The sequence below is a fragment of the Benincasa hispida genome, chromosome 12, assembly GCF_009727055.1.
Source record: "Benincasa hispida cultivar B227 chromosome 12, ASM972705v1, whole genome shotgun sequence".
Taxonomy (NCBI): domain Eukaryota; kingdom Viridiplantae; phylum Streptophyta; class Magnoliopsida; order Cucurbitales; family Cucurbitaceae; genus Benincasa; species Benincasa hispida.
This window is the reverse complement of record NC_052360.1, coordinates 53,648,551-53,673,046: the sequence shown is the minus strand read 5'-3', so window position 1 is coordinate 53,673,046 and position 24,496 is coordinate 53,648,551. Positions and strand designations below refer to the sequence as shown.

The window sequence follows — 24,496 nt, the reverse complement described above, 5'->3', positions numbered from 1 at the left end:
CCAACTCCTTCACGCACACCCCCATCACGTAAGGCCCAACCCTTCACTGTCTGCTAGACTACAACTGTCGCACGTTCTGCCCAATGCTCGCCCAGCTACCATGGACAGAAGTCACCTTTCGTCGGTAGGTCGCGTCGCCACTCCTCTTTCTTTCTTCCTTATCTCTCTCTACCTCTCTCACTGTATTTCTATCTAGCAGCCATCGAGATGTTAGTCTTACCTCCGCTGCACTGCCCAACCTTCTGCCGTTACGTCTCGCTGGAATCTTGGTTTTGGATAATATTTTCGTATTTTCAAAGGTTTCGTGGTTTATTTTGAATACTCATCGACTTTTGGCTTCAATTTATTGAAACCCACAACATTTTGGATTTTAGATTGGAGTTTCGGAGTGTTGTGAATTGTTGTACAACAAATTTGAAAAGGATATAGCCACTTTTTGGTAAGTATTGAAGCTCCAAAACACTTCTATTTCCATGGTAATTGCTGGAACTTGGGATCCTCATTCTAAATCATTTGATCGACTTACGTTCAATGTCTTGTTAGAAGGTTGAAGGAGGTTTTGGTCGATGGAACTGCCATGTAAGTGTTCTTCAAGAATGAATTTATGTTTGGGACTAGCATCTAATGTTTATTCATGCTTATGGTTTGGTTCAAGAAAATCCTTAAGTGAAAAAAGGGTTGAACTGCTAAAATTTATATCGAGGTAAGTGAGATTTAATTTACTGGAATGTGCCTTATGTGCCAAACAGAAGTTTTGGCTTCGCCAATTAAATTATTACTTGAACTCATGTAGAGTTTGACGCTTTTTTTATATATATTTACCATGAAATTTATTAATCATGCTCAACATTATCCATTCATATAAAATTATGTGAGACCTCATGTGCATGCTATGTTACATGAAAGATTAAAATCAGGATAATTTTTATTCTCATTTTCTTCCCACAATTATTAACGGCATAAAATGGATGCATGCCCAGTTTCAAGGTTCAATATATATGAAGTTAATATACATCGAATTGATGTGTATGCAATTGATCCACATCCAAGGAAAAAGAAATGGAGTGAGTATACATATATATATAAGCAATGATTTAGATCCCACCCGTTTAAGAATGTTCAGTTCATGTTCGCATGTGATTGCATAGCCTGACCATGGTAGTAAGGTTATTTATTGAGAATTTTAAATAGTCATTGCATTCTAAAATATTTTTCAAGTAAGGGAAGAAACTATCAGGTGCTTGATGGTACAATGGAACTAGAGACAATGTTTTCACTTAGTTTTTCATGATTCAAGTTTGTTTTGAATGTTTTAGTGAGAACTATTGAGTTATAGTCTAAAATTTATTATTTCATTTCATTAACGTTTTTAGGGGTTCCAACCAAAAGGTTATGTTTTGACCTTAACTAAATTGTCTTGGCAATGCTTTATTTATTTAGCAAAAATAATTTTATGTCATGATGGTCAATTAGTTTGATTTTTTGAAAATGGCATACATGATGGTAATGATCCTAGATAGAGATCTCAGAAAGTCGTGGTAAAAAAAATAGTCAATCTACATTTAATGGTTATTATGAGACATCACGTAGATTGAAAAATATTCATGTTCCTTAGTAACCACTAGATATAAATTTGAGGTACTTCTTTCTCATACATACAAATGTGAAAATTTATCGACCACAATTGTGGTGACATCATTGAATAATTTTTGGGTGTTTTAGAACGGTAGGTATTTAAATATAATTTGCAATTAAAACATTCTAAAATTAAAGAGACATAAAAATGAACAATTATTATTTTAAGTTCTGACATGTAGTTCTAAAAATATATATAACTAAATAAAATAAAAAGTTGTGACACTTACTTATTGAAAAACACCTAAAATGTGCTTTTATTTACCTTTTATTTAGATAGGATTTGTAAGACCTACATTTCAATTTCATAGCACATTTGGTTATATTTGGCATATTCATTACTCAATTTTGAAATATTTTGGTGGAGGATAAGTTAGAAATAAACGTGGATCTCTCTCTCAATGCATTTTCATCCACCTGCTACCAGTTCTTCGATGAGCGCTACCACAGATCTCGGCGACTCCAAGCCGGAAACCCACACTTTCTGACCAGTTCTTCGATGACCACAAGCTTGAGCGTCACATGATTCTCCCTATTCCAATGGCTTCTTCTCGCGAGTTGGGTGTTTTCCCGCTCAACGACTCGAACCAATAATACCGACTTCATTTTGAGTTAGATGGGTTTGTCGATGATTTTATTGGCTCCAAATCTGAACACACAACTCGAATGGCTTCAAATAAGATTACCCATGGCTTCTAGAGGTTAGATCTGCGGATCAGAACTTGTTCGAACACAATTTAGAGAAGTCTCAAGCCTTTTTTTAAGCGTAAATGGGTAACGACTCCCTTTAAACTTTCTGAACTCGATTGAAGTGTTGTAATTTAGAGTTGGTCATGGACACCCTTATGTGTATAAATTGGATAGACCAAATATGTTTGCATAACATATTGGGCACTGAAAAGTTCTAGATAACGTCTAAAGTAATTTAAATAGGCTTTTATTAAAGAATTCAATTCTACAACAAATATCACATTCGATAGCATAAAAAATGGCTATTATATACTTTTTATAGTGTTCTCGAAATATTGTCGTAGCCCATGTTATTGAAAGTTTCAGGATTTCCATACCATTTTTTAACACTATAAAAAATTAACTTTCGATAGCATATATTTAATGTTATGGAAAGTTTCATAGTATTGGTAAAAAATGCTATAAAAGGCATTCTATAGCATTTTTTACGGTGATAAAAAACGCTATAAAAGACTTGCTATAGCATTTTTGAACATGTTGTTGTACCCCACGTTATTGAAAGTTCTTAACTTTGCGTAGCATTTTTCAATGCTATAAAAAAATATATAAAATGTCACTTTTTATTGCATAATTTTAATGTTATGGTTTACTTTTAATAAATCATAGGAATAAAAAAATGTAATGATTGACTTTTAATAGTTTTTTTTTTTTTAAATAAGAATGGTTATAAAAAGATTTAGCATTCTTATTCTCACCGTGATAGCCAAATTTAATCAAGTTGAATATGGTTTATAAAGCATTTTATGAGTAAGAAATTGTTATAAATGTAATTGTAAAATCAATTCAATTATATAAACATTTAAATGTAATCAAGTAAATTTACACCAAAATAAAATTTCAAGAGTCTATAGTTAGTAATGTGATGTTTCAATCACGACAATACTCCACAAACATATAAATAATTTAATTCAAGTAATGTAGGGTGGGAATATCTTATAAGTGGTTTTCAAACTAGTTTCCCAAGTAAAAATCTCAACAAACAATAAACAAAATAATCTTCCAGAATAATAATTTAATTTGAGTTACACAATGAAAAAGTAACATACTTTCAAACAAAGAGATCAAGGTATAATTGATGAACAAATTAAAACCAACCGTTATGGCAATGACTACAAACAAAAAAAATATCAAAGGAAGAACACAACCTTCACCAATAAGTTACTTACATGGAAACTAACAATCAAAAGAAAAGAGCAACTTCCTGCAGTGTATACTGCATAATTAAACTTACTGCACTAATTTAAACTTCATAAACCTAAACTAAAATGATTTTACTCCTTACAAATCGTCCTTCCACGATTGTTTTTTAAATGAAATAAAACAAACCATAAAATGACTGTCACCAAAAGACATATCCATACCATGCACAAAAGCAATAAAGCCTTAGTTACTAGAACTTCAATTAGCTTTTCTTTCATGTCGGTCAGTCAATAGCATTAGTTACTATGACTTCAATTAGCTAACTATAAGTTTGCTTGTCCAATTATTTACTGTTATAATAGGATACAGCTCAACTACTACATCAATTTCTTCCCTACCAGAACAAACCAACTTGCCCTCAAATCAGGCAGATTTCATTAGTTGCTTTATATTAGGATAGACTTGCCACTTTTTCTTAATAAGCAACATAAATTTGAACTATTTTTTACCCTTGCACTAACCTTATAACCTTATATTAGGAATGTAATGAAGGCCAAAATGGACTTCATATCTGAGACGGAAAGTACACAGAACTACATCTTAGAAATTAAGGGGGCGTTTGACATGTAGAGTTGAGTTGAGTTAACTTGATAATTATTATAGGAGAAGAGTAATTGGAATAGTTGATGCGAATAACGAGGTGAGAAATGTGAGTTAATGCAAATAACGAGGTAATAAACCTCTTTAATAATTGGTGAACTAAACGGTGGGTGGGTTTTTTTACCCACCCAACCCAACTTAACTTGGGGGCCAAACACCCTCTAAAAATGAAAATTCAGATAAAATAGAAACAATAATATAAAAATTCTAAATTTAGGACATACTTGATGACTAATTGACGAACAACTCCAGTTAGAACGCCATCACTAATAAGAGTTGTTTGCGGTTAAAAGGAATACACACAATCACACAACTCTTCACATTTTGCAAAATATGATAATAGTGCTTAATAACCAGTAGGATTACTTTTGTCATCGCATGCTAATTGACAAGCAACTCCAACAACAGGGAAAAACACAGGCTACTTGAATTAACCAAAAAAATAAAGAATGGAAAATGAATGATAGAAAAAATTCATTAGATCTTGCACACCTTTTGAATTAGTGTTTGTATGAGTATTTCAATATCACCATCGCCTGCTTTCAAGATCCTTTTGAGGTAGAAGTTAGTCTTTTTCTTGAATTTTCCATCAATGACCCTTACCACTAAATCCTGTAACTATGTATCTCAAGATGGTTATCTATGCTAATTTAGTGAAGTTGTAGAACTACAAAGGGACGTCGAGATCTAGATAGCATACCAAATGCCTGAGCATATATCTAATCAAACCCTTCATGGACTGCTCATTGATAAGTAAAGACTGTGGCTTTTGTTCCCAAAGTTAATGCTTTGAGAAAACTAAGAACAAAGTGAAAATTAGAAGAAATGGCATTAGAAGAACAAATAGGAGAAACAAACTGCAAAACAAAAAGAACAATATTTCACTCAAACAGATCGATTCAGATATTTAGGGTTCTTTTGGAGCATACATTAAACAAAATAATTTTAGGCTTGAGTTTACGTTTAGGAGCAGTAGGATTGGGGACTTTGCAATATTGTTGTTAGAAAATTAAGACAATAGCTAAGGGAAAGAATCGTATTGACAATGAGGAAAACACCCAATCAATCGTTGTTCTTGAAGGCATGGTAGAGGCAACGATGTTAGCCTTCTAATCATTCTTGAAGTCGTTGCAGCAAGATCCATTAGATGTTGTGGTTGGAGCTGTCGTTGGTCACAATTCACCATCGACGTAGGAGCATCGTTGTATGCACCGGAGACCAATTCCAATTTTAGTGTGGTAGAGAAGTAGCCGAGGGAGATTAAAAATGCTGAATCAAGTACCATTTTACCGCTGTATTTGTGAGCTAACAGTATCTGTAGAATTTTTCATAGAGGTTGTAAAAAACAAGTAATAACATCTCGTAAGGTTTTTTTTTTTTTTTTTTTGGTACAGATGACCCCTTTTGAGAGGTCAAATAGAAAATGGATACCCTTTTAAAATTTAATGAAAAGTGGTCTTATGCTTGCAACAATACTTCGTGAATTTATCCATTCGACCTTGAAAATTATCCATATGTTGTGATTCATAAGTTTTTTTGATCCTCGATCTTTGATACTTAATGCTCGATGCTCGATGCTCGATACTTGATGTTCTATGCTATATACTAGCTACATACTACTCGATCCTTGATCTTCGATCCTCAATACTCAATATTTGATGCTCGATGTTTAATGTTGTATGCCCTATGCTCTATGTTATATGGTTTATACTATATATTAGTTATATGTTACCCGATCCTCGATCATTGACACTCTATGCTCGATTTAGAAATTCGTTTGATATTCGATGCTCTAATGCTTTGTACTCTATGTTTGATATTCGATGAAAAAAAATGCAAAAAAAGAAGAAGAAGAAACACAAAAAAAAAAAAATATAGAAAAAATGCAGAAAAAAAAGAACAAAAGTAAAAAAAAATGTAAAACAAAGAAACAAAAGAAGGAATACAGGAAAACACAAAGGAAAAAAAAGGGAATCGCAGAAAAAAAGGAAAAGAAAGAAGAAGAAATTAAAAAAAACCGAAAAAAGAAAAAAATGTTGCAAACCAAATAAATGCATTTAAGGTTAAAGTGGTAATTTCACACAATGATGACATAAGAAAAACCCAAAATTCATTGATTTTCAAAAGAGTATTCATTTTTCATTTGTGCCATTTATTTTGGATCATCTATACTATTTTTCCCGTCTCGTAATCAAGGGTGTTCATGGACTTGTTAAATCTAGAAGGTTGGGAAAAAAAACTAGGACTAAAAAGAAATCTCTAATTAAATTACATAATGTATCTCTCAATTTGTTCTCAATCTTACTTTTTATATAGTCATTCAATTTTTTTAATTATAGATATCTCTAATTGAGAACAAATTGAGAGATACATTATGTAATTTAATTATATAATTCCTTGACATATAAAAAGAAATCTCTAATTAAATTACATAATGTATCTCTCAATTTGTTCTCAATCTTACTTTTTATATAGTCATTCAATTTTTTTAATTATAGATATCTCTAATTGAGAACAAATTGAGAGATACATTATGTAATTTAATTATATAATTCCTTGACATATAAAAAGAAATCTCTAATTAAATTACATAATGTATCTCTCAATTTGTTCTCAATCTTACTTTTTATATAGTCATTCAATTTTTTTTTTTAAATCACAACCTGATAATATTTCTAACAAAAATTTCTCCATTGGATAATTATATAAATATAATCCACTAAAAACACAATGAATAAATGTTTTTTTATTACGAGAATAATAGAGATAATAATCAAGTCTTTTACCTCTAGAGAGAAAAATCATATCAATTACGTTGACCTAATCTCATTTTGGCACATCAATGAGTTAATTGTCTTCTTTTAAAAATTTTAAATTATTTCAATGAAAATTAAAACTAATAATTAGACTATTTCTTTTATAAAATATCAAATCAATATAAATTATTTTTTAATAAAAATATAAATGTAATATAAACTCAATTGTAAAATAAGTTATTAAATTTATATTTAAATTATCAAGAGATATGTAAAGGTATTTTTATACTAAAATTCTTTACAAGAAATATATTTATATAAATATTACCAAATATTATGAATATTATAATAATAAATAGATGTTCATTGCTTAGTGTACCAAAATCTATGTGTCACCCTTTATGTTGTTCACGTACCTTGTAATTATTCATGTTTGGTACTGTCCAGATAAGTCCACATCCTATTTTCCACTTTCTCTATAAATAGTGTCTTTTGGTGGATCTTAAAATAACACACTCATTAATAAGAAATCCACTTCAAATTCCACTAAATTTTCTATTATCCAATTTTATAATCTTAGTTATTTCATGATTTTAGTTTTTTTATTTTAAATTATATTTTTTATTATTATTATATTATATTTTCTCCATATTGTGCTCTCGTTATGCTCCTCAATTTCGCAACACGTTATCAGCACAACCTCCTATCGTTTTCCCCACAAAAGGTAGGTTCTAACTGTATGTCGATTTTTTCCTCTTCGTTATAATTAATAAATTTAATGTTATTTTGCATATTCAATATCTATTAAATTTCTAGCATAAGTACAATATTTTATGATATTGCTGCCATGATAAATCTCACAAATTAGAATTTGTCACCCTTGATATTAATGGCAATAATTATTTGTCATGAGTACTTGATGCCGAAATCTACGTGAATGTTATGAATCTTGGGGAGACTATTAAAGAAGGAAATACGACATCCAGTCAAGATAAAGCAAAAACTATGATTTTCCTTCACCATCATCTCCATGAGGGATTGAAAATAGAGTATCTTACAATAAAAGATCCCTGTATCTTGTGGAAAAAATTAAAAGAGAGGTATGATCATAAAAAACAGTTATTCTTCCTAAAGCTCGTTATGAGTGGATGCACTTGAGGCTACAAGATTTCAAATCAGTAAGTGATTACAAGTTCACATTATTTAAAATCAGTTCAAAATGGTTATTATGCAGAGAAAAAATTATTGATATTGATGTGTTAGAGAAGACATTTTCTACATTTCATGTCTCGAATATGCTCCCACAGCAGCAATATCGAGAGAAAGGTTTTAAAAGTATTCTGAATTAATTTCATGTCTTCTCGTAACCAAATCAAATAACGAGTTATTGATGAAAATCATGAATCTCAACCAACCGGAACGACACCATTCCCTGGAGTAAATATTGTGAATGTCAATAATCGTAATCGAGGTTGAGGTCATAGTCATGGTCAAGATCATGATCGTAATAAAGGAAGAAATAATTATTATTTTCGTGGTGGTCGCTCTAATCATTTAAATTTCAAAAGAACCATGCAAAATGATGATCTCAAAGGAAAAGATCAACAAGATAAGAGTTCAAAAAATGTTGAAAATAAATGCTTCTGATGCGGAACGACTGGGCATTGGTCATATACCTGTCATACGTCAAAACACTTAGTTGACCTCTATTAAGCCTCACTGAAGGAAAAAGAGAAAAATGTAGAAGCAAATTTTGCATAATAGGATAATGATATATTTGACCTATCCCATATGAAAATTTTGGATGTGGCCGACTTCTTTGAATCTCCTTAAGAGAAGATTGACACAGTTGGTGGAACATCAAGTGTTTATTTTGACTTTGAGAATATCTAGACTTAACGTTGTTGTTTTCTTTTAACTATTTTTGTGTTTTTTTTTAAGTAACTTTTGCATATTTTAAGTGTTGTTTTTCTTATTGTAATTATTTTTTAATGAAGAAACTTGGATCATTTTCATATGTTGGGTGACTCAAAAATAAGTGAAGAAGATCTATGTCTGGCAAACAGTGCAACTACATATACAATACTTACAAGTAAAAAATATTTTTTCAAACTGATAATGTTAGAAGTAAAAATCAATACGATATCAGGTTCTGCAAATCTGATTGAAGGTTTTAGAAAAGCAAATATTATTTTGCCTAGAGGAACAAAATTTATAATAGACAATGCATTTTTCTCTAGTCAATCAAAGAGAAATCGTCTAAGTTTTAAAGATATATGTTGCAATGGTTATCATATTGAGACTGATAGTAAGAATAATAATGTGGAATATCTATATATCATATCCACTATCTCAAATGAAAAACATATATTGGAAGAGTTACTTACTTTATCTTCTGGATTATATTATACTCATATATGAGTAATTGAAACATATGCAACAATGAGCCTGAAGTTATGAAACCAAACATATTTACAATTTAGCATGACTGATCGGATCACCTAGGATCTATAATGATGAGAAGAATTATTAAGAATTTAAATGGACATCCATTGAAGAGCTAGAAGATTCTTCAATCTAATGAATTATCATGTGATGCTTACTTTCGAAGAAAATTGATAATTAGACCATCACCAACTAAAGTGGGGACTGAATCACCTGCATTTTTAAAACGAATTCATAGTCATATATGTGGACCTATTAACCCACCAAGTAGACCATTCAGATATTTTATGGTGCTAATAGATATATCCAGTTGATGATCACACGAATACTTATTATCAAGTCGAAATCTTGCATTTGCAAGATTACTTGCTCAAATAATTAAGTTAAGAGCACAATTTCTTAATTATACAATTAAGACCATTCGTCTTGATAATGCTGGTGAATTTACATCCCAAGTTTTTTATAATTATTGTATGTCAATTGGGATAAGTGTTAAGCATCCTGTAGCTCATGTTCATACACAAAATAGTTTAGCAGAAACATTTATAAAACGTTTGCAATTAATTGAAAGACCATTACTTATAAGAGCTAAGCTTCCTTCATCTATATAAGGACATGCTATTTTGCATGCATCGTCACTTGTACGCATTAGGCCAGTAGCTTATCATAAGTACTCGTCATTACAATTAACTAATAGTCATGAGCCAAATATTTCCCATCTGAAAATTTTTTGGCGTGTAGTATATGTTCCAATTGCTCCAACACAGCACACTAAGATTGGTCCTCAAAAGAGGTTAGAAATATATGTTGGATATAATGCCCCATCAATTATTAAATATATCTTGGATCCCTGACAAGTGATATATTTACTGCCAATTTGTTGATTTTCGTTTTAATGAGACAAATTTTTCAACATTAGGGGGAGAAATTAAGAAATTGGAAAAATAAATTACATGGAATGCATCATTATTGTCTCATTTAGATCCCCGTATAGATCAATGTGAACTTGAAGTTCAGAAAATAATTCATTTGTAAAATATAGCAAATCAATTACCAGATGTACTTATAGATGCAAAGAAAGTAACTAAGTCACACATACCAGCTACAAATGTTGCATAAAAAATTGATATCTCAACACAACTTGTCGCTAATGAGTCTGGAACACGCTAGAAGTGTGGTAGACTAGTGGGTTCCAAAGATAAAAATCCTTGAAAACGAAAAATAATTAATAATGAAAAAAACTTGGTTAAAGATGTAAATACCCATGTAGAAATCTTCGACGTGACTAATGATGAAGGTGAAATACCTAAAGATAATAATGAGATTTCAATATACTATGTCATGACAGGAAAAAGATTGAATCGAACTAGTGTAATTATTGACAACATTTTTGCATATAATATTTCTCTTGATATTATATCTAAAAATGAGGATTCTGAAATAAAATTTGTTCAATAATGTCGACATAGAAAATATTGGCTTCAGTGGAAAGAAGCAATCGAGGCAAAATTAAACTCACTTTCAAAACGTTAGATTTTTTATTTTTGGACCAAAAGGTGTTAAACCTATAGGATACAAATGAGTATTTGTGAGGAAAAGAAATGAAAATAATGAGGTCACAAGATATAAAGAAAGATTAGCTCCACAAGGTTTTTCACAAAGACCTGGTATTGATTTTGAGGAGACATATTCTCCGATGGTGAATGCAAGTATATTAAGATATTTAATTAGTTTTACTGTGTATAAAAGTTTGGATATGCATTTTATGGATGTAATCAAGCATATTTATATAAATCTCTTAATAATGATATTTATATGAGAATCATAAAATGATTTAAGGTACCTGAAACACATACATCAAATTTTCGAGAATGGTATTCAATAAAATTATAGAGATCATTATATGGATTGGAACAGTCAGTATCTATGTGGTACAATCGCCTGAGTGGATATTTATTGAAAGAAGAAATTCAAAATAATCCAATATGTCCGTGTGTTTTTATAAATAAATCACAATCAGGATTTGCTATTATAACTGTATATGTTGATAACCTGAATATAATTAGAACTCCTGAAGAGCTTTCAAAGGCAATAGAATATCTTAAGAAAAAATTTGAGATAAAAGATCTCGAAAAAACAAAATTTTGCCTTGATTTGCAAATTGAGCATTTATTAGATGGAATATTTATTCATCGGTCAACTTATACAGGAAAAATTTTGAAAAGATTTTATATGGACAAAACACATCCATTAAATATTCCAATGAAAGTCCATTCATTGGATATAAAGAAAGATATGTTTCGATATCGAAAAGATAATGAAAAACTTCTTGGTCCTGAGTACCATATCTTAGTGCAATTGGTGCACTTATGTATCTTGCTAATCATACAAGACTAGATATTGCATTTTCAGTAAATTTATTAGCAAGATATAGTTTTTTTGCAACAAAAAGATATTGGAAGGGAATTAAGTATATACTCCATTATCTCCGAGGAACAATCTATATGGGTTTGTTTTATTCAAATAAATCAAATTTTGATCTAGTTGGTTATGCCGATTCTGGATATTTATCTGATCCACACAACAAAGTTAGATCTCAAATAGGTTATCTGTTCACATGTAGAGGAACTGTTATATCATGGCGATCGATGAAGTAGACTATAATACCACTTCCTCAAATAATGGTCGAGAATGTATATGACTAAAGTCAATGACTTAGCACATTCGTGAAACTTATGGCTTGTCTTCTAATAAAAATCTTCCAACAATATTATACGAAGACAACACAGCTTGCATAGCCCAAATAAAAGGAGGATATATTAACACTACTATAGAAATTAGATTACTTGACGTTTTTCCAATGTCAAGTAGAGGGTATACTTGACGCTAATAAAAGCGTCGTCTACTCAACTGTCAAGTATAATGTCATAACTTGATACTGTAAAAACATCAAGAGAAATAATTCTTAACACAATTTTTGTGTCAAGAAATATAATACACTTGATACTAATGACATGTCAAGTGTATTAATTCTTGACACTTATTATTGTGATTACTCTTGACATTTTTTATTTGTCAAATATATTTTTATCTTGACACGAAATAATGGTCAAGTAATCTAATTCGCGACACATTTCCAATGTCATCTATGTTTTTTTTTTTCAAATTTAATTTCCATTTCTCATTTTCTGCATTACATTTGTTCCAGTAAGATAATTCCATCAACTAAACAGTTGCACATATATTTCAGGCCTACATATCAGTCTAATACATCCAACATAACAATTGAGAATACTAAAATAAACAATTCCATTCTTCTATTACTCATGTCTACATGAACGGTTCCAAAATTTACAAGACGAATTGTACAACAGTATGATAATTCCAAAAATTTATATTACTCTATCAACCCACCCCAATATATGATAATTCCACAATTGTAAGACCAATCTATATGTGCTATGTATTCCAAAAATCACAAGACTAAAAATTCTATCCTCCACCACACATTTCTTTGAAGTATAACCTATAATGGCTGAACAAAACATTTATATAAAAAAAGTTTTGGGCATTCCCATGTAGCCACATACACAATTTATAGGAAGTCCATCAGATATAGCAACCTAAATATTCAACCTATTCCACACGTACTTCATCCAATTCAAGTTGCGAGTATGAGCACCTCGTATCAATTTATAAAACATAGAAAGTGAGATATATATATTTATTTACTATTTACACTATTTATAATGTTACAATATATATAAGTAGTTTAAAGACATACCACATCTGTTATAATATTCTTCTCTTTAGTCACAATTTCTCGCATATATCTCATAACGTAATACCCGCATTCGACAGTTCCCACTTGTAAAGGACACTACAATACAAAGCCAATAATTAATACACATATCATACAGATGCATTAAATAAATAAACATCATTCTATTAATTTTTTCAATGCTCTTATATTTACCTTTACCATTTTCCAGAATGTGGTTTTTCGAGTCCTTTGCAATTTTTTTTTTAGACTGGAAAATGGTCATTGCCCTATATTCGTCAAAGAGTATAGTATAATATTCAGAATGAAATAAACTTTACACCCAAAAAAAAACTCGAGCAAAGTTAGCTTACATACTTGTTATGTATTTGATATCTTCTCGTGAACTTGTTCTCAATGAGTCAAGATAGTACACCACGTCATCGTACATATTGATAACAATTAACGACCAATGATCACTAAATAAAATACACAACTAATTAGTATGGAACATGAATGTAGCTCATTACATTAAGGTAGAACAAAGTACAAAAAGATTTCAAGTACAATGATCTCAACACAATTCTACATTGGAACAAAACAGGAAAAGGTAGAACACAAGTATATGGTTCTGAACATGAGTATAACTAATTATACTTACCCGGGATTATAAGGAGCAATAACTAATTGACCGTGCTCAGAAGCCATTAATCTACTATAAAGGTTCCAAGCTCTAACTTCTCGAGTATTTTGGCCCGCGAATATAAGAGATGGATCTACAAAAATATACTTCGACCCTTTATTTGAATCAACAATGAACGAGTGTAGGTACCTACAATAATAGATCGAACACATTAACTTACTACTAGTTAATAAAGTGATAATATATCATAAACAAATAACATTTACTTACGCGATATAAGCCACCATTGATAAAGTCTTCATTTTTTGCATGCTACAAAACTCAATCACATCTTTTCGTAGAACATAACTCTTTCGGCCAAAACCAAAGAGCTCAACAGGTAGGGAAGGAAATACTTATCCCATCAACTATTACCTTTTCAGCATACCTAAGAATAGACTTCAAGGATATTGATAAATTGGATGGTGCACTAGTAACTTCATTCTCTTTCGGCATCGTCTTTGAAGCTTTTTCCTAGCACAATGAAGATAGAACATGAGTAAAATGTTCATTCCTAAATAAGATAGAAGAACATGGGATTTATACAATTCACGTTTAAGATCGGTGGTACACTAATAGCAATCACTTCCTCATTCTTTCCCCATTCTCTGAAATTTTCTCCTAAAACCACCAAGTTATAATTTTATAAGTAACTAATAATAAATTTACCTCATAAATTTACCTCATAATACAATTCACCTTCAAGATCGATTGTACAATAATAGCTTCCATCTCCTTCGATGTACTAACAACTTCCTTCTCCTATGATATAAATATAACAGCATAAATTAAACAAGTTAAAAATTATCATAACTAATAGTTGTAACCCTAATGCATCTCCTTCATCTTCTTCTCTTAATCTTTCGGATTTTATTCTTGGAGCAACTACCATGCTCAGATCTTGGGATGCTTTGAATTTGATCTTCCAACTCCTTAACGCACTTACGAGTTCATTTCCAACATGGGAACCAAAAGGTTACATAATTAAAATATAAGTGACAAAAGGTTATTTTGTACACTTTTATTTTTGTCATATGACTTTGTGTGATAGTGACATCCATTAATAACATAGCTATTGTATGTAGTCACAATTGGATGGGGACCATGGGCAATCCACTAACACCTCCACATCTCCCACTTCAAGTTCATTTCCAACCTGGGAACCAAAAGCTTACATAATTAAAATATAAGTGACAAAAGGTTGTGTTAAATAGTATATTTAATGTTTTACCTTTTCTCGTAACGAAGATATGAAATTTCGATTATGTTCTTCTTGAATCCGTTTATGGTTTTTTGATCTACTTGAGAGCTGTGGTTTTATATATTCTTGAGAGCTATGGTTTTAAACATTTCGCCCTGAATGCAATCAAGAATTGACCTAATATCATACACTTTAATATTATTATTTACCATGGCACTTCCAACCCAGATTCCATCTCACAAATTCACATCGCTAACCTAAAAGTCGTCGAAGAAGAAACAACATCACAGAACAGCCGCTACTTCCCTAAAAAACCTCCACTTAAACCTTTCAATACCAAAAGGAACACAAAGTTAAACCCAAATCAAGGTGAGTCTTTCAAGATCTAAGCCAAAAATTTAGCCCAACAAGCCAAATCTTACCACAACCTCAAAATTTACTGCGAGAGTCGAGCGGTGGTGTTCGGCTGTGTCGAAAGTGAGCAGTGTGGAATGTGTGGCTGACGGTGCGGCTTGGCGAACGACGGAAGACGTCAGACTCAGTGGCGCGGATGTGGGAGAGGCGAGGCGGCTCGAATGCGGCGTTTCCTGGACGCAGGTGGCTTGGGAGCGGCAAACGACTTCGTGAAGGAGGTGAGCGGTGACTTTGGCGCGCGAACGGCTGGAGACGTCAAGGCTCGCGGTGGCTGGAGGCGGGCTAGAGGCGTGTGGCGACTGGTGAGAGGCTGGCGAAGGCGAGCAACGATTGGCGAAGGGCTAGGGTTTGCCAACGAGTAAGAGGGTTTTAGAGGAGGGGGTCACGAGAGAAAGAGCAAGTGATGGTGAGATAATTTGATTTTTTTAAAAAAAAGGAAAAGAAAAAGAAGACATAAATGAAAAGGGAAGAGAATAAAATATTTAATAAAATAAATAATGATAAAACTTTATTTTATTTTATTTCATTATAGTTTTTTCTTTCCTTTGACACACACATAATATTTTCCTTTTTCCTCTTCAAAATCCGAATCTCAAAATAAAAACAATTTTTCCAATAGAATCTCAATTTTCAACATTAACTTAAAAATTAAATTAATTCGACAACCCAACTTTTCCTGCGAAAAGAGGGTTTCGGAGAGTGGAGGGTTTTTTTTATTAGGACATTTAACCCTTTTACTTGTTTAAAATAATAATTTATTTGATAATTTTGGTAAGAAGAAAACCAAATTTGAGAGGGAAATAAAAATGGGGAGGGAGGGAAACAAAAAACAAAGATTAAAAAATATTATTTTTATATTTTACTTGATACGAAAATATGTCATGTAAGAGCTTCTTATACTTGACGCAAAAAACGTGTCAAGCAAGACCTTATATTACTTGACATAAAAACCGTGTCAAGTAAAGGTTCATATGAAAATATCTAAAATATTTCGTCAATCTCCGCATTTTTAACCCTTTTACTTGACATTTTCTTGTCTAAAATCACATTACTTTACTTTTTTTTTTTCCAAAGAAACGTCAAGTAATAAAATCTACAAGTGTCAGGTAATGTCCATTTTGTAGTAGTGTAAAGGAGATAGAACAAATCATATTTCACCGAAGCTTTTCTACACTCATGATCTTGAAGAAACTGGCGACAATAAATTTGTTTGAAGGATAATCTAGTAGACTTATTTACAAAGGCATTATCAACCGCAACTTTTGAAAAATTTGTGCACAACATTGGAATATGGCAACTTAGAGATGTTAAGTGATGTTTTCATGAAGGAGAGTAAATATATTGTATTCTTTTAAGAGTATATATTATATGGAATATGTACTATTTTTCCTTCACTAGGGTTTTTTTCCATTGGATTTTTCTTAGTAAGGTTTTAATGAGACATATTTCTTATATATATGGGCATCTAAAGGGGAGTATTATGAATATTATAATAATAAATAGATGTTCATTACTTAGTGTCCCAAAAGTCATGTGTCACCCTTTAGGTTGTTCATGTGCCTTGTAATTATTCATATTTGGTGTCTATGTAAGTCTACATCCTACTTGCCACTTTACCTATAAATAGTGGCATTTGGTGGATTTTAAAAGAACACACCTCTTAGTAAGAAATCCACTTCAAATTCCACTAAATTTTCTATTATCCAATTTTATAATTTAAGTTATTTTATTTTAAATTATATTTTATTATTATTATTATATTATATTTTCTCCATATCATGTTTCCGTTGTGCTCCTCAATTTTAAAACACCAAATAATTTATTTAAAAATAGGCTAGACATTTGTATATATATATATATATAGACATGTAGATTCTTTTAGAAAAAGAAAATAGTATATTTGTAAATATTTTTCGAATTATATTTACAATATTGGGCCTATAATGGGCTTCATGTAGGCCCAAGTCTGAAGCCCGTATTATCAAAACTGGTTCTACTCAGCCTAGGGTTTCGGCCATTGAAGTTGCTGATTGCAACCAATATATATACATCGCTGAAAAACGAGGGCTAAAACCTTGCAGATTTTGAAGCATCCTCGCGCCGATTAGGTCTACCTTCTCATCCCGGAGATCCGAAGGCGTTAACCATGGTAAGTTTTTCAACTCTTTCTTCTCTTCGATTTGTCGTTCCTTTCTTCCAGTTTCTTCAATGGTGCTGTCTCGGTCTCCTTCAGGCGGATGTGGAAGCCGATGTTCCAGTGGCTGGACAACAGCCAAAGAAGAGGACATTCAAAAAGTTTAGCTTCCGTGGTGTCGATTTGGATGCTCTGCTCGACATGTCCACTGATGAACTCGTCAAGCTCTTCACTGCCCGTGCACGCAGAAGGTTGCTACAATCCAATGTATCCTGAAATGATTTTGAGTTGATTCGATTCTTATCTTACTTTGTTTACATTATTTTCTATGATTTTTGTATAGGTTTCGTAGGGGTTTGACAAGGAAGCCAATGGCCCTTATCAAGAAGCTCCGCAAAGCGGTAAGTATCTTTTAAATCCTTTCTGTCAATTCAATCTGTGAATGTTTTAACAACTTTGTATTGCTTTCTTTATTCTCACTGGCGATGATGTCGTCTTAATCTTGGTATGGTTTAGATTAAGTATTTCTTCAGTTTTCTTGATGAGTGGATAGGTCGAAAGAAAATTTATATAATTAGGGCTTGATATATTTGGTATATAGTTCTATTATATGAAATTTCCAAGAATAAGTTTAGATTTTAAATTCAATCCTTTTATTTGCTGTTATTAACTTCTATACTCGAGCCTCATTGCGATTTGCTTTAGTCTTTAAGCGAATAGCAATAAACTAAAATTTTGGGAATTTCTATTTTCCATGAGCTATTAACCTAAATCTTCTAATTAGAGTCATGCTCTCATACTTATGTGTTGCTTCAAAGTTATTATAGGAAATTATATACCATTGGATTAGCTTAGGTTAAGAAGATAATTAGTAGTTTGGTATCAATTTCAAAACAAATGAATGGATTCTATCTCCTTTTCTTTGAGAACAGCTCTGCTGTCGTACTGATTTATTGTGGTCTTCTTCAGTATTAACTTGGGTCTAACTTGAAAGCTAACATGTTTCACCAACTTCCGTTGCTACTTGAATGGTCTCCCTCGTTTTTGCTATTGGATTTCTCATTTCTCATAATCTGACATGGGAACTTACTCTGGTGGATTTTGTCAGTTAGTGTACCATGAGTCTGAGAATCTTGTTATCATGCTCGTGTTATTTCTAGAATTTGCTTTGTTTTTGCTATTGGATTTCCCATATCCTATCATGAGAACTCAAGATCATCCCCCAGTTGTAGATTTGGAATTTAATGTGTCTTTAATATCTCAAATTCATCATTATACTCCTAATTTGGAACTTAAAATCATCATCCAGTTGTTGATTTGAAGGTAAATGTGCTGTGAATCTCCGAAATTCATCACTTTGTACCTATTGATATTTACTTTTCCCTTTTGCATCTTGTTCTCGATATTTTTCCACACCGTTGAAGTGTTTGTGAACTTGTCTTCCCTTTTGGATTTCTCTTCTTCCTACCTCAGAACCGAACAGTTCAGTTATTTTCTTATTTCTCATCTCATTCGTTTTTTTTTTAATGTATAGAAAAGGGAAGCACCTCCTGGTGAGAAGCCAGAGCCTGTCCGAACTCACCTTCGGAATATGATCATTGTGCCAGAGATGATCGGAAGCATTATTGGTGTTTACAATGGGAAAACCTTCAACCAAGTTGAAATCAAGCCAGAGATGATCGGCCATTACCTAGCAGAGTTCTCCATTTCATACAAGCCTGTCAAGCACGGTAGGCCCGGTATTGGTGCTACCCACTCTTCAAGGTTCATTCCTCTCAAGTGAAAATCAGAGTCAACTTCTTGCTCGCTTAGTTTTGTTATATTTTTACGAGAAACATGGATGTTGATCAGCTTTTGTTCCTAGTTTTTGCCCATTTTTCTGTGCTTGATATCTGATTAGTACGATGGAGGCTGTAGTTTTTTGAATCTCGTGTTACCTTTTAAAATTTTATTCCGCTTGTTTAATCGAAATGTAGACTTGGCTGCGTAGTTTGGTATTCAGTTTTGCAAAAGTTCAGTGTATTACCAATTTTCTAAAATTATTTTTGAAGTCATGAATTCTATATTTTATATAATGGTAAACAATGCGTGGATTTGTTTTGAAATTTCTTTTACATCTTAAAGAATATTTTAACATTGAAAAAGTTCACTTTGATGCCACGCAGAATAATTTTTTAAATCCGAGAGTAAAAACTGTACAAAAACTAGCTAGTACTGAGTCAATTATTTATTAGACGGCCTCATTATTTTTATTTTTATTGTTTTCTAGTTCTCTGAATTTGGTATGTTTTTCTTGGTTTTTTGGTTCCCTGAATTTGGGTTTGGTTTTTAAAAGCATGAGTAAAAAGTGAATAACTGAACATAAGAAAGTTTATAACGAAAAAAAAGAAAGAAAAAAAAATATGGTTATTGCAAAGAATCTAAATAATTATGTAATGGGCCTCGGTCTTTACCAAATGCAAAACCTTAGCTTGAAAATGGTCGTTCATTTCACCTTTTTCGAGTGTTTTATATAACACTTTTAATTAGACATTGTAATTGCAACTCTTTACCAAGTGAAATGAAAACAGCTTACCTTGGAAATAGGCAATTCTTCTATTAAGCTCTATATGCTAAATAAGTTAAATATTGTCGCGAAATGATATTATAATTGGGTTAAATTTGAGTTCAACATAGGTCATAAATAAGCTTCATTTGAGTTTAGTTGCATTAGTTGAATTTGAATTTCATTTTGACCCTATGTAAAATGTGAAGCATTTCTTTAATGCTTTGGAAGCTTCAATTTTATTTCGGATCTTTTACTTCCATTAGATATTATAACTGATATTCCTACATATTTATATATATATATATTTACTTATTAGGAGTTGTTAGTGGATCTTATTTGATGTCTAAGTTAGTACCAGAAGTGACTAATTTAGCTAAGCAATAAGCATAAAAGAAGTAAGATCGGGTCTCTTTTTTGGAGGTTACTCTTTCGTTTTTGGAGATTACTTACTTTCCCCTTTTGGGTGGTAAAGTGAGGCTATTCGACACAAGTGTACGACTACGTGTGACTGTAGTAGTGTCAGAAACATTTTTTGGTTTTCGGGGTTGTAGGTTGGCCGTCCGAATCCAACTTGGTTATTTCTCGATTGGTATATACTCACCGACTTGGCTAGTCAACCCAAACCCCGAGGCAATAACTTATCTTTTCGGATGCACTCTCCTCTATGCCTCCTCTTGATATTGTATGTGCTCGGGCCTACTCATGGGGGTCTTGTCGTAGGAAACCTATGAGCAAAAATTGAGTTGAATAGACATCTGTCATATTGTATAAATTAGTCTATTTTATTTGCAATGTTTGATTATCAAATTTAACTTGCTTAAGTATTATTTTTTTTTCAAAAAGTGGCCATTTATGTAATTCAACATTAAATTATACTGTATGTTGTAATTTGCTATAATTTTAATTAGTTCTTGAAGTAGTACACTTTTACTAAAAATAAAAAAGTTTTACAGTTAAAACCAACCAACCAAAAAAAATGAAAACCAAAAGCAAAGAGAGTAGTAAACTTGATTATAGGGGTGGTAAATGGTTCAGTTTTGAGACCAACCAAGAGCTAACCAAACCAATCAGTTTAATAAAAAAGAGATCCAAACCAATATCTAATAAAGAACAAAACTATTGGATTAGTTTTATTTGGATTGATTTATTATCTGTTTGGTTCTTGATTTTTGACATTTTCTTTTTTTCTTCTAATTTTCATTTTTGTTACCACTTTGTTTTGAATGGGTCATTTTTGCTGATTTAAAATTAAAATTGGGTCTATTTATTTTTTCAGAAATTTGATATTTTTTTCTTGGTACTTTTCTAAATAAAAAATATACAAGCTCCATAATAATTTTTCTAAATAACAAATATACATACACAATAGTAATTAAAATACTAAAAGATAGTTTATTTTTAAAGGTATATCAATTATTTAAGATATATATATCATTGTATCGGTTTTGTTTTGATTGGTTTTTCTAATAAAAAGTTGATTCGAACCAATACTTTTTGGCTTTCTCCAAATACAAATCAAGATGTCTATTTTATACTAAAAATCAAACTAAACCAAACTATTTGATCGGTTTGGATTAGTTTGATTTTTCGATTTTTTTAATTTTTGTTGCACTTCCACTTGATTAGCACTCCAAAAAGGAGAAAAAAACGTGTGAAATGTGGTCAATTCAAACTAAAACTACCTATTATACAAAAACTGTCCTTAATCACATGATTAGACCTAGAGTCAACAAAAAAAGAGGGGAAAGTTGTCCAAAATGACCCAAAATCTAAAAAGTTCTATGTGATTTACCTCTTTTTTTGAAATTATGTTTTCTAAACCCGTTTTAGACGTGTAATACCCATTTTTCCCTTAAAATTAAATGCTTTCACTTCTCTATATTTTCTCCTTGACTTCCCCTTCAACAACCACACCATTTCATTCAATGAAACACCAATATTCCATTCCATTTTTTGTCACATTTATTTTCTTATCAACATTGTACCATCAACATTTAATGGTATTGATATCAAGTATGGACAAGTAGGGAAGGTTACTTTTAGTTTCACTTCCATCACTTTCAGTGAAACACTCTTACTTGTTGGACGCTCTCACTTTCATTCGATCAATCTCACAGTAATTTGCTTTCAACTTCGAAGAAACGAAGAGAGGGTAAGTTTAGTTTACATTGAAAGAGGCCAACGATCATGTACTAGTGAATAGAGATCACTTACATGTGGTTCCGAAGAATGCTTTCCAAAAAATGGAAAGCGATTGCTAACCACACGACATGTGATCGCTATGCATAATTTGTACGCGACTGATGATCCAACAGTACGCAATCGCTAGCCACATGGTATGTGATCACATATCTTTTATTGTAATTTCAAATGCAATCGAAACCCAATTGTCCCTAATTGGCCTATTACAGGATCAAAGATGCTACTTTGCCTATTTGTGTGTTATGGTGGGTTGTGGGACTAGACTGAAAGCAACTATGTTGGAGATGCCATGAAAGGATTAAAGATTAACAATAATTTAACTTGTAGTCAACTAGTGGGTCTTCTGCACTCACGATCCAAATATGTTTGAAATAAGATGTTATAACTTATTGGTATCAGCTCCCCCAATTGATATTACCGATGATAAAGCCCTATTTTTTTTTTTTTTCTAAGGCAGTGATGCAGCTCGAATGTTGTTGTTTGTATTAATAACACTGAACGGTACTCATGGAGTGGACACTGATAGTATGTATCCTTAAAGCAATCCAACCATTCCAACAAATCAGAACTTTGGTTTTCCAACACATTCGATATAAAATATTCCAACAACGTCTACACTCGATGAAAACATCAACAGTTTAATTTGGGGGATGATAAAAATGATCCATGGGTAGATATAATGAGGCATCAAATCACGTCAATACACATGAGTTCGAGTGCAATTATCAGTCCAGAAGTATAACACCATATGTCTCTCAACATGGACTCGAACAATTAGCTGAACACCAGCCAATCCCAACACCATTTATTCCTGTTCTACGATCGTCTGTTCATGTTCCAACACCATATTCTCTCATTCCAATAGTGGTGATGGCATTGAAGGAATCAGATCCCCCGACGGAAACATTTATGTGAGAACGCCTTGCATCCCACAATTCGATTTTTACATAAACAAATTTATTATACTAAAACAGAATATAAACATGTAAATTAGCATGCTTTGGGAAAAGATTAGAACCATTCTTACTTTTGTAGATTCAAGCTTCACAAACAATCCTCTCGAAGTTCCAATGAATGGCTCCTTCAACGATTTTGATCACGAACGATTTCTTGAACAATCTCGAGCACTACCACGAGAGTAACCTCATTATTCTCTAGCTATTAGGAGAGGGAGAGGAGAAAAGGCTTTTGGAGAGTAAAGAGATGTGAACCCTGAATCCCAATTTTACACTTAAGTGTGTTTTCTTATCTTAATTTTCTACTTAATTGTGTGTCCCTATTTAAATTTGTATAACTAAGTTGAGTAGGTTGATGAGAAAGTTAGTGTGAAATGGTGAAGAAGGAATGAGGATTTGAAAAGAAAAATATGGACATTGATTTTGGGAAATTTGGGAAAATTTGGCTAAGTATGGAAAATTTATGTGAAATGCGTGTTGTGCACAGAGCACTAGAAGGCAAGTGACTAATGGCACAATCGTGTAGAAATTGCACGGAGACGAACAAGAGAACAGATATAGCGAGATTTGAGCTAGAAGTTAGGACGAGAGCGGAGATTTTGAGGTGAGGAAATGGGAGAGAGCAGAGCCAGCCCGTTGCGTCAGCACGCCTTGTCCGTGCTGCATTCGAACGTTTCACACTTAGCCTCCGCCTATGCATTGAACAAAACCGAGTAAGCTTGCGTAGGCGATGATGGACGCGTTTGGGTGGATTATGCATTTTTAAAACCCTAATTGAATACAAAAAAGCCGAAACTAAGGGCGAATGTAATTAAAAATCTAGGTATCATTAAGAGAAATTTCTTTTAAACTTAAAGAAATGTGTTGGATGTGTTTTGGGAATACACATTGAACCAAGTGAAGTCAACTTACGTTGATAAGGGAGGATTAACATTGGCCAAACAAGTAGGTGCTGTCATCCCACGAGCATTTGAATGCCTATAAATAGGGGTTGGAAGTTCCATTTTTCAAATCACACAACGAAAAATTCATAATCATTTTGGTCAGAGAAAGAAAGTACATCCGGGCCAATTCTCGTACGTATCCAATGTGAGGGCAGTGAGGGTTAGAGGATATGTGTTCAATTTGGACGAGAAGATCTTCCAATATACTCGTGCGTTTAGAGTTGATGCTAAAGCCATCTGGATAACTCTGAAGTCTAGTTTCAAGGAAA

General features: G+C 32.2%; 2 protein-coding genes across 13 annotated transcripts; one reads left to right on the top strand and one right to left on the bottom strand.

The window, feature by feature from the left end:
- Positions 1–12,701: 12,701 nt before the first annotated feature.
- LOC120092548 lies at positions 12,702–15,864 on the bottom strand. Of its 12 annotated transcripts, none has more exons than XR_005486080.1 (9): positions 15,452–15,864; positions 15,287–15,356; positions 15,060–15,206; positions 14,511–14,984; positions 14,060–14,302; positions 13,808–13,978; positions 13,525–13,625; positions 13,363–13,436; positions 12,702–13,266 (listed from the first exon to the last, which is right to left on the bottom strand). XR_005486080.1 is itself a non-coding variant. In XM_039050666.1 (5 exons), exons 2-5 carry the CDS (start codon positions 14,098–14,100, stop codon positions 13,196–13,198), a joined length of 384 nt encoding a protein of 127 aa, XP_038906594.1. In that variant the 5' UTR covers positions 14,101–14,302; positions 14,511–15,864; the 3' UTR covers positions 12,702–13,195. The 12 variants fall into 12 exon arrangements, 1 of the variants encoding a protein (XP_038906594.1); XR_005486081.1 differs by having other exon boundaries at positions 15,060–15,184; XR_005486082.1 differs by having other exon boundaries at positions 15,458–15,864.
- A 1,581-nt stretch (positions 15,865–17,445) lies between these two features.
- LOC120092492 (40S ribosomal protein S15-4-like) lies at positions 17,446–19,578 on the top strand. The gene is made up of 4 exons (XM_039050589.1): positions 17,446–17,592; positions 17,677–17,828; positions 17,921–17,978; positions 19,112–19,578. The coding sequence occupies exons 1-4, from the start codon at positions 17,590–17,592 to the stop codon at positions 19,358–19,360; spliced, it is 462 nt and encodes a 153-aa protein (XP_038906517.1). The 5' UTR covers positions 17,446–17,589; the 3' UTR covers positions 19,361–19,578.
- The last annotated feature ends 4,918 nt before the right edge of the window (positions 19,579–24,496 follow it).

Bases quoted from the DNA above. Each gene is read 5' to 3' on its own strand.
- LOC120092548 (XM_039050666.1), bottom strand. From the start codon at position 14,100: ATGCAAAAAATGAAGACTTTATCAATGGTGGCTTATATCGC. The intron at 13,626-13,807 runs GTAAGTATAATT...TATTTTATTTAG, and splicing joins ATTGCTCCTTATAATCCCGG to TGATCATTGGTCGTTAATTG. The intron at 13,267-13,524 runs GTATGTAAGCTA...TTTGTATTGTAG, and splicing joins AGATATCAAATACATAACAA to TGTCCTTTACAAGTGGGAAC.
- LOC120092492 (XM_039050589.1), top strand. The intron at 17,829-17,920 runs GTTGCTACAATC...ATTTTTGTATAG, and splicing joins ACTGCCCGTGCACGCAGAAG to GTTTCGTAGGGGTTTGACAA. The intron at 17,979-19,111 runs GTAAGTATCTTT...TTTAATGTATAG, and splicing joins TCAAGAAGCTCCGCAAAGCG to AAAAGGGAAGCACCTCCTGG.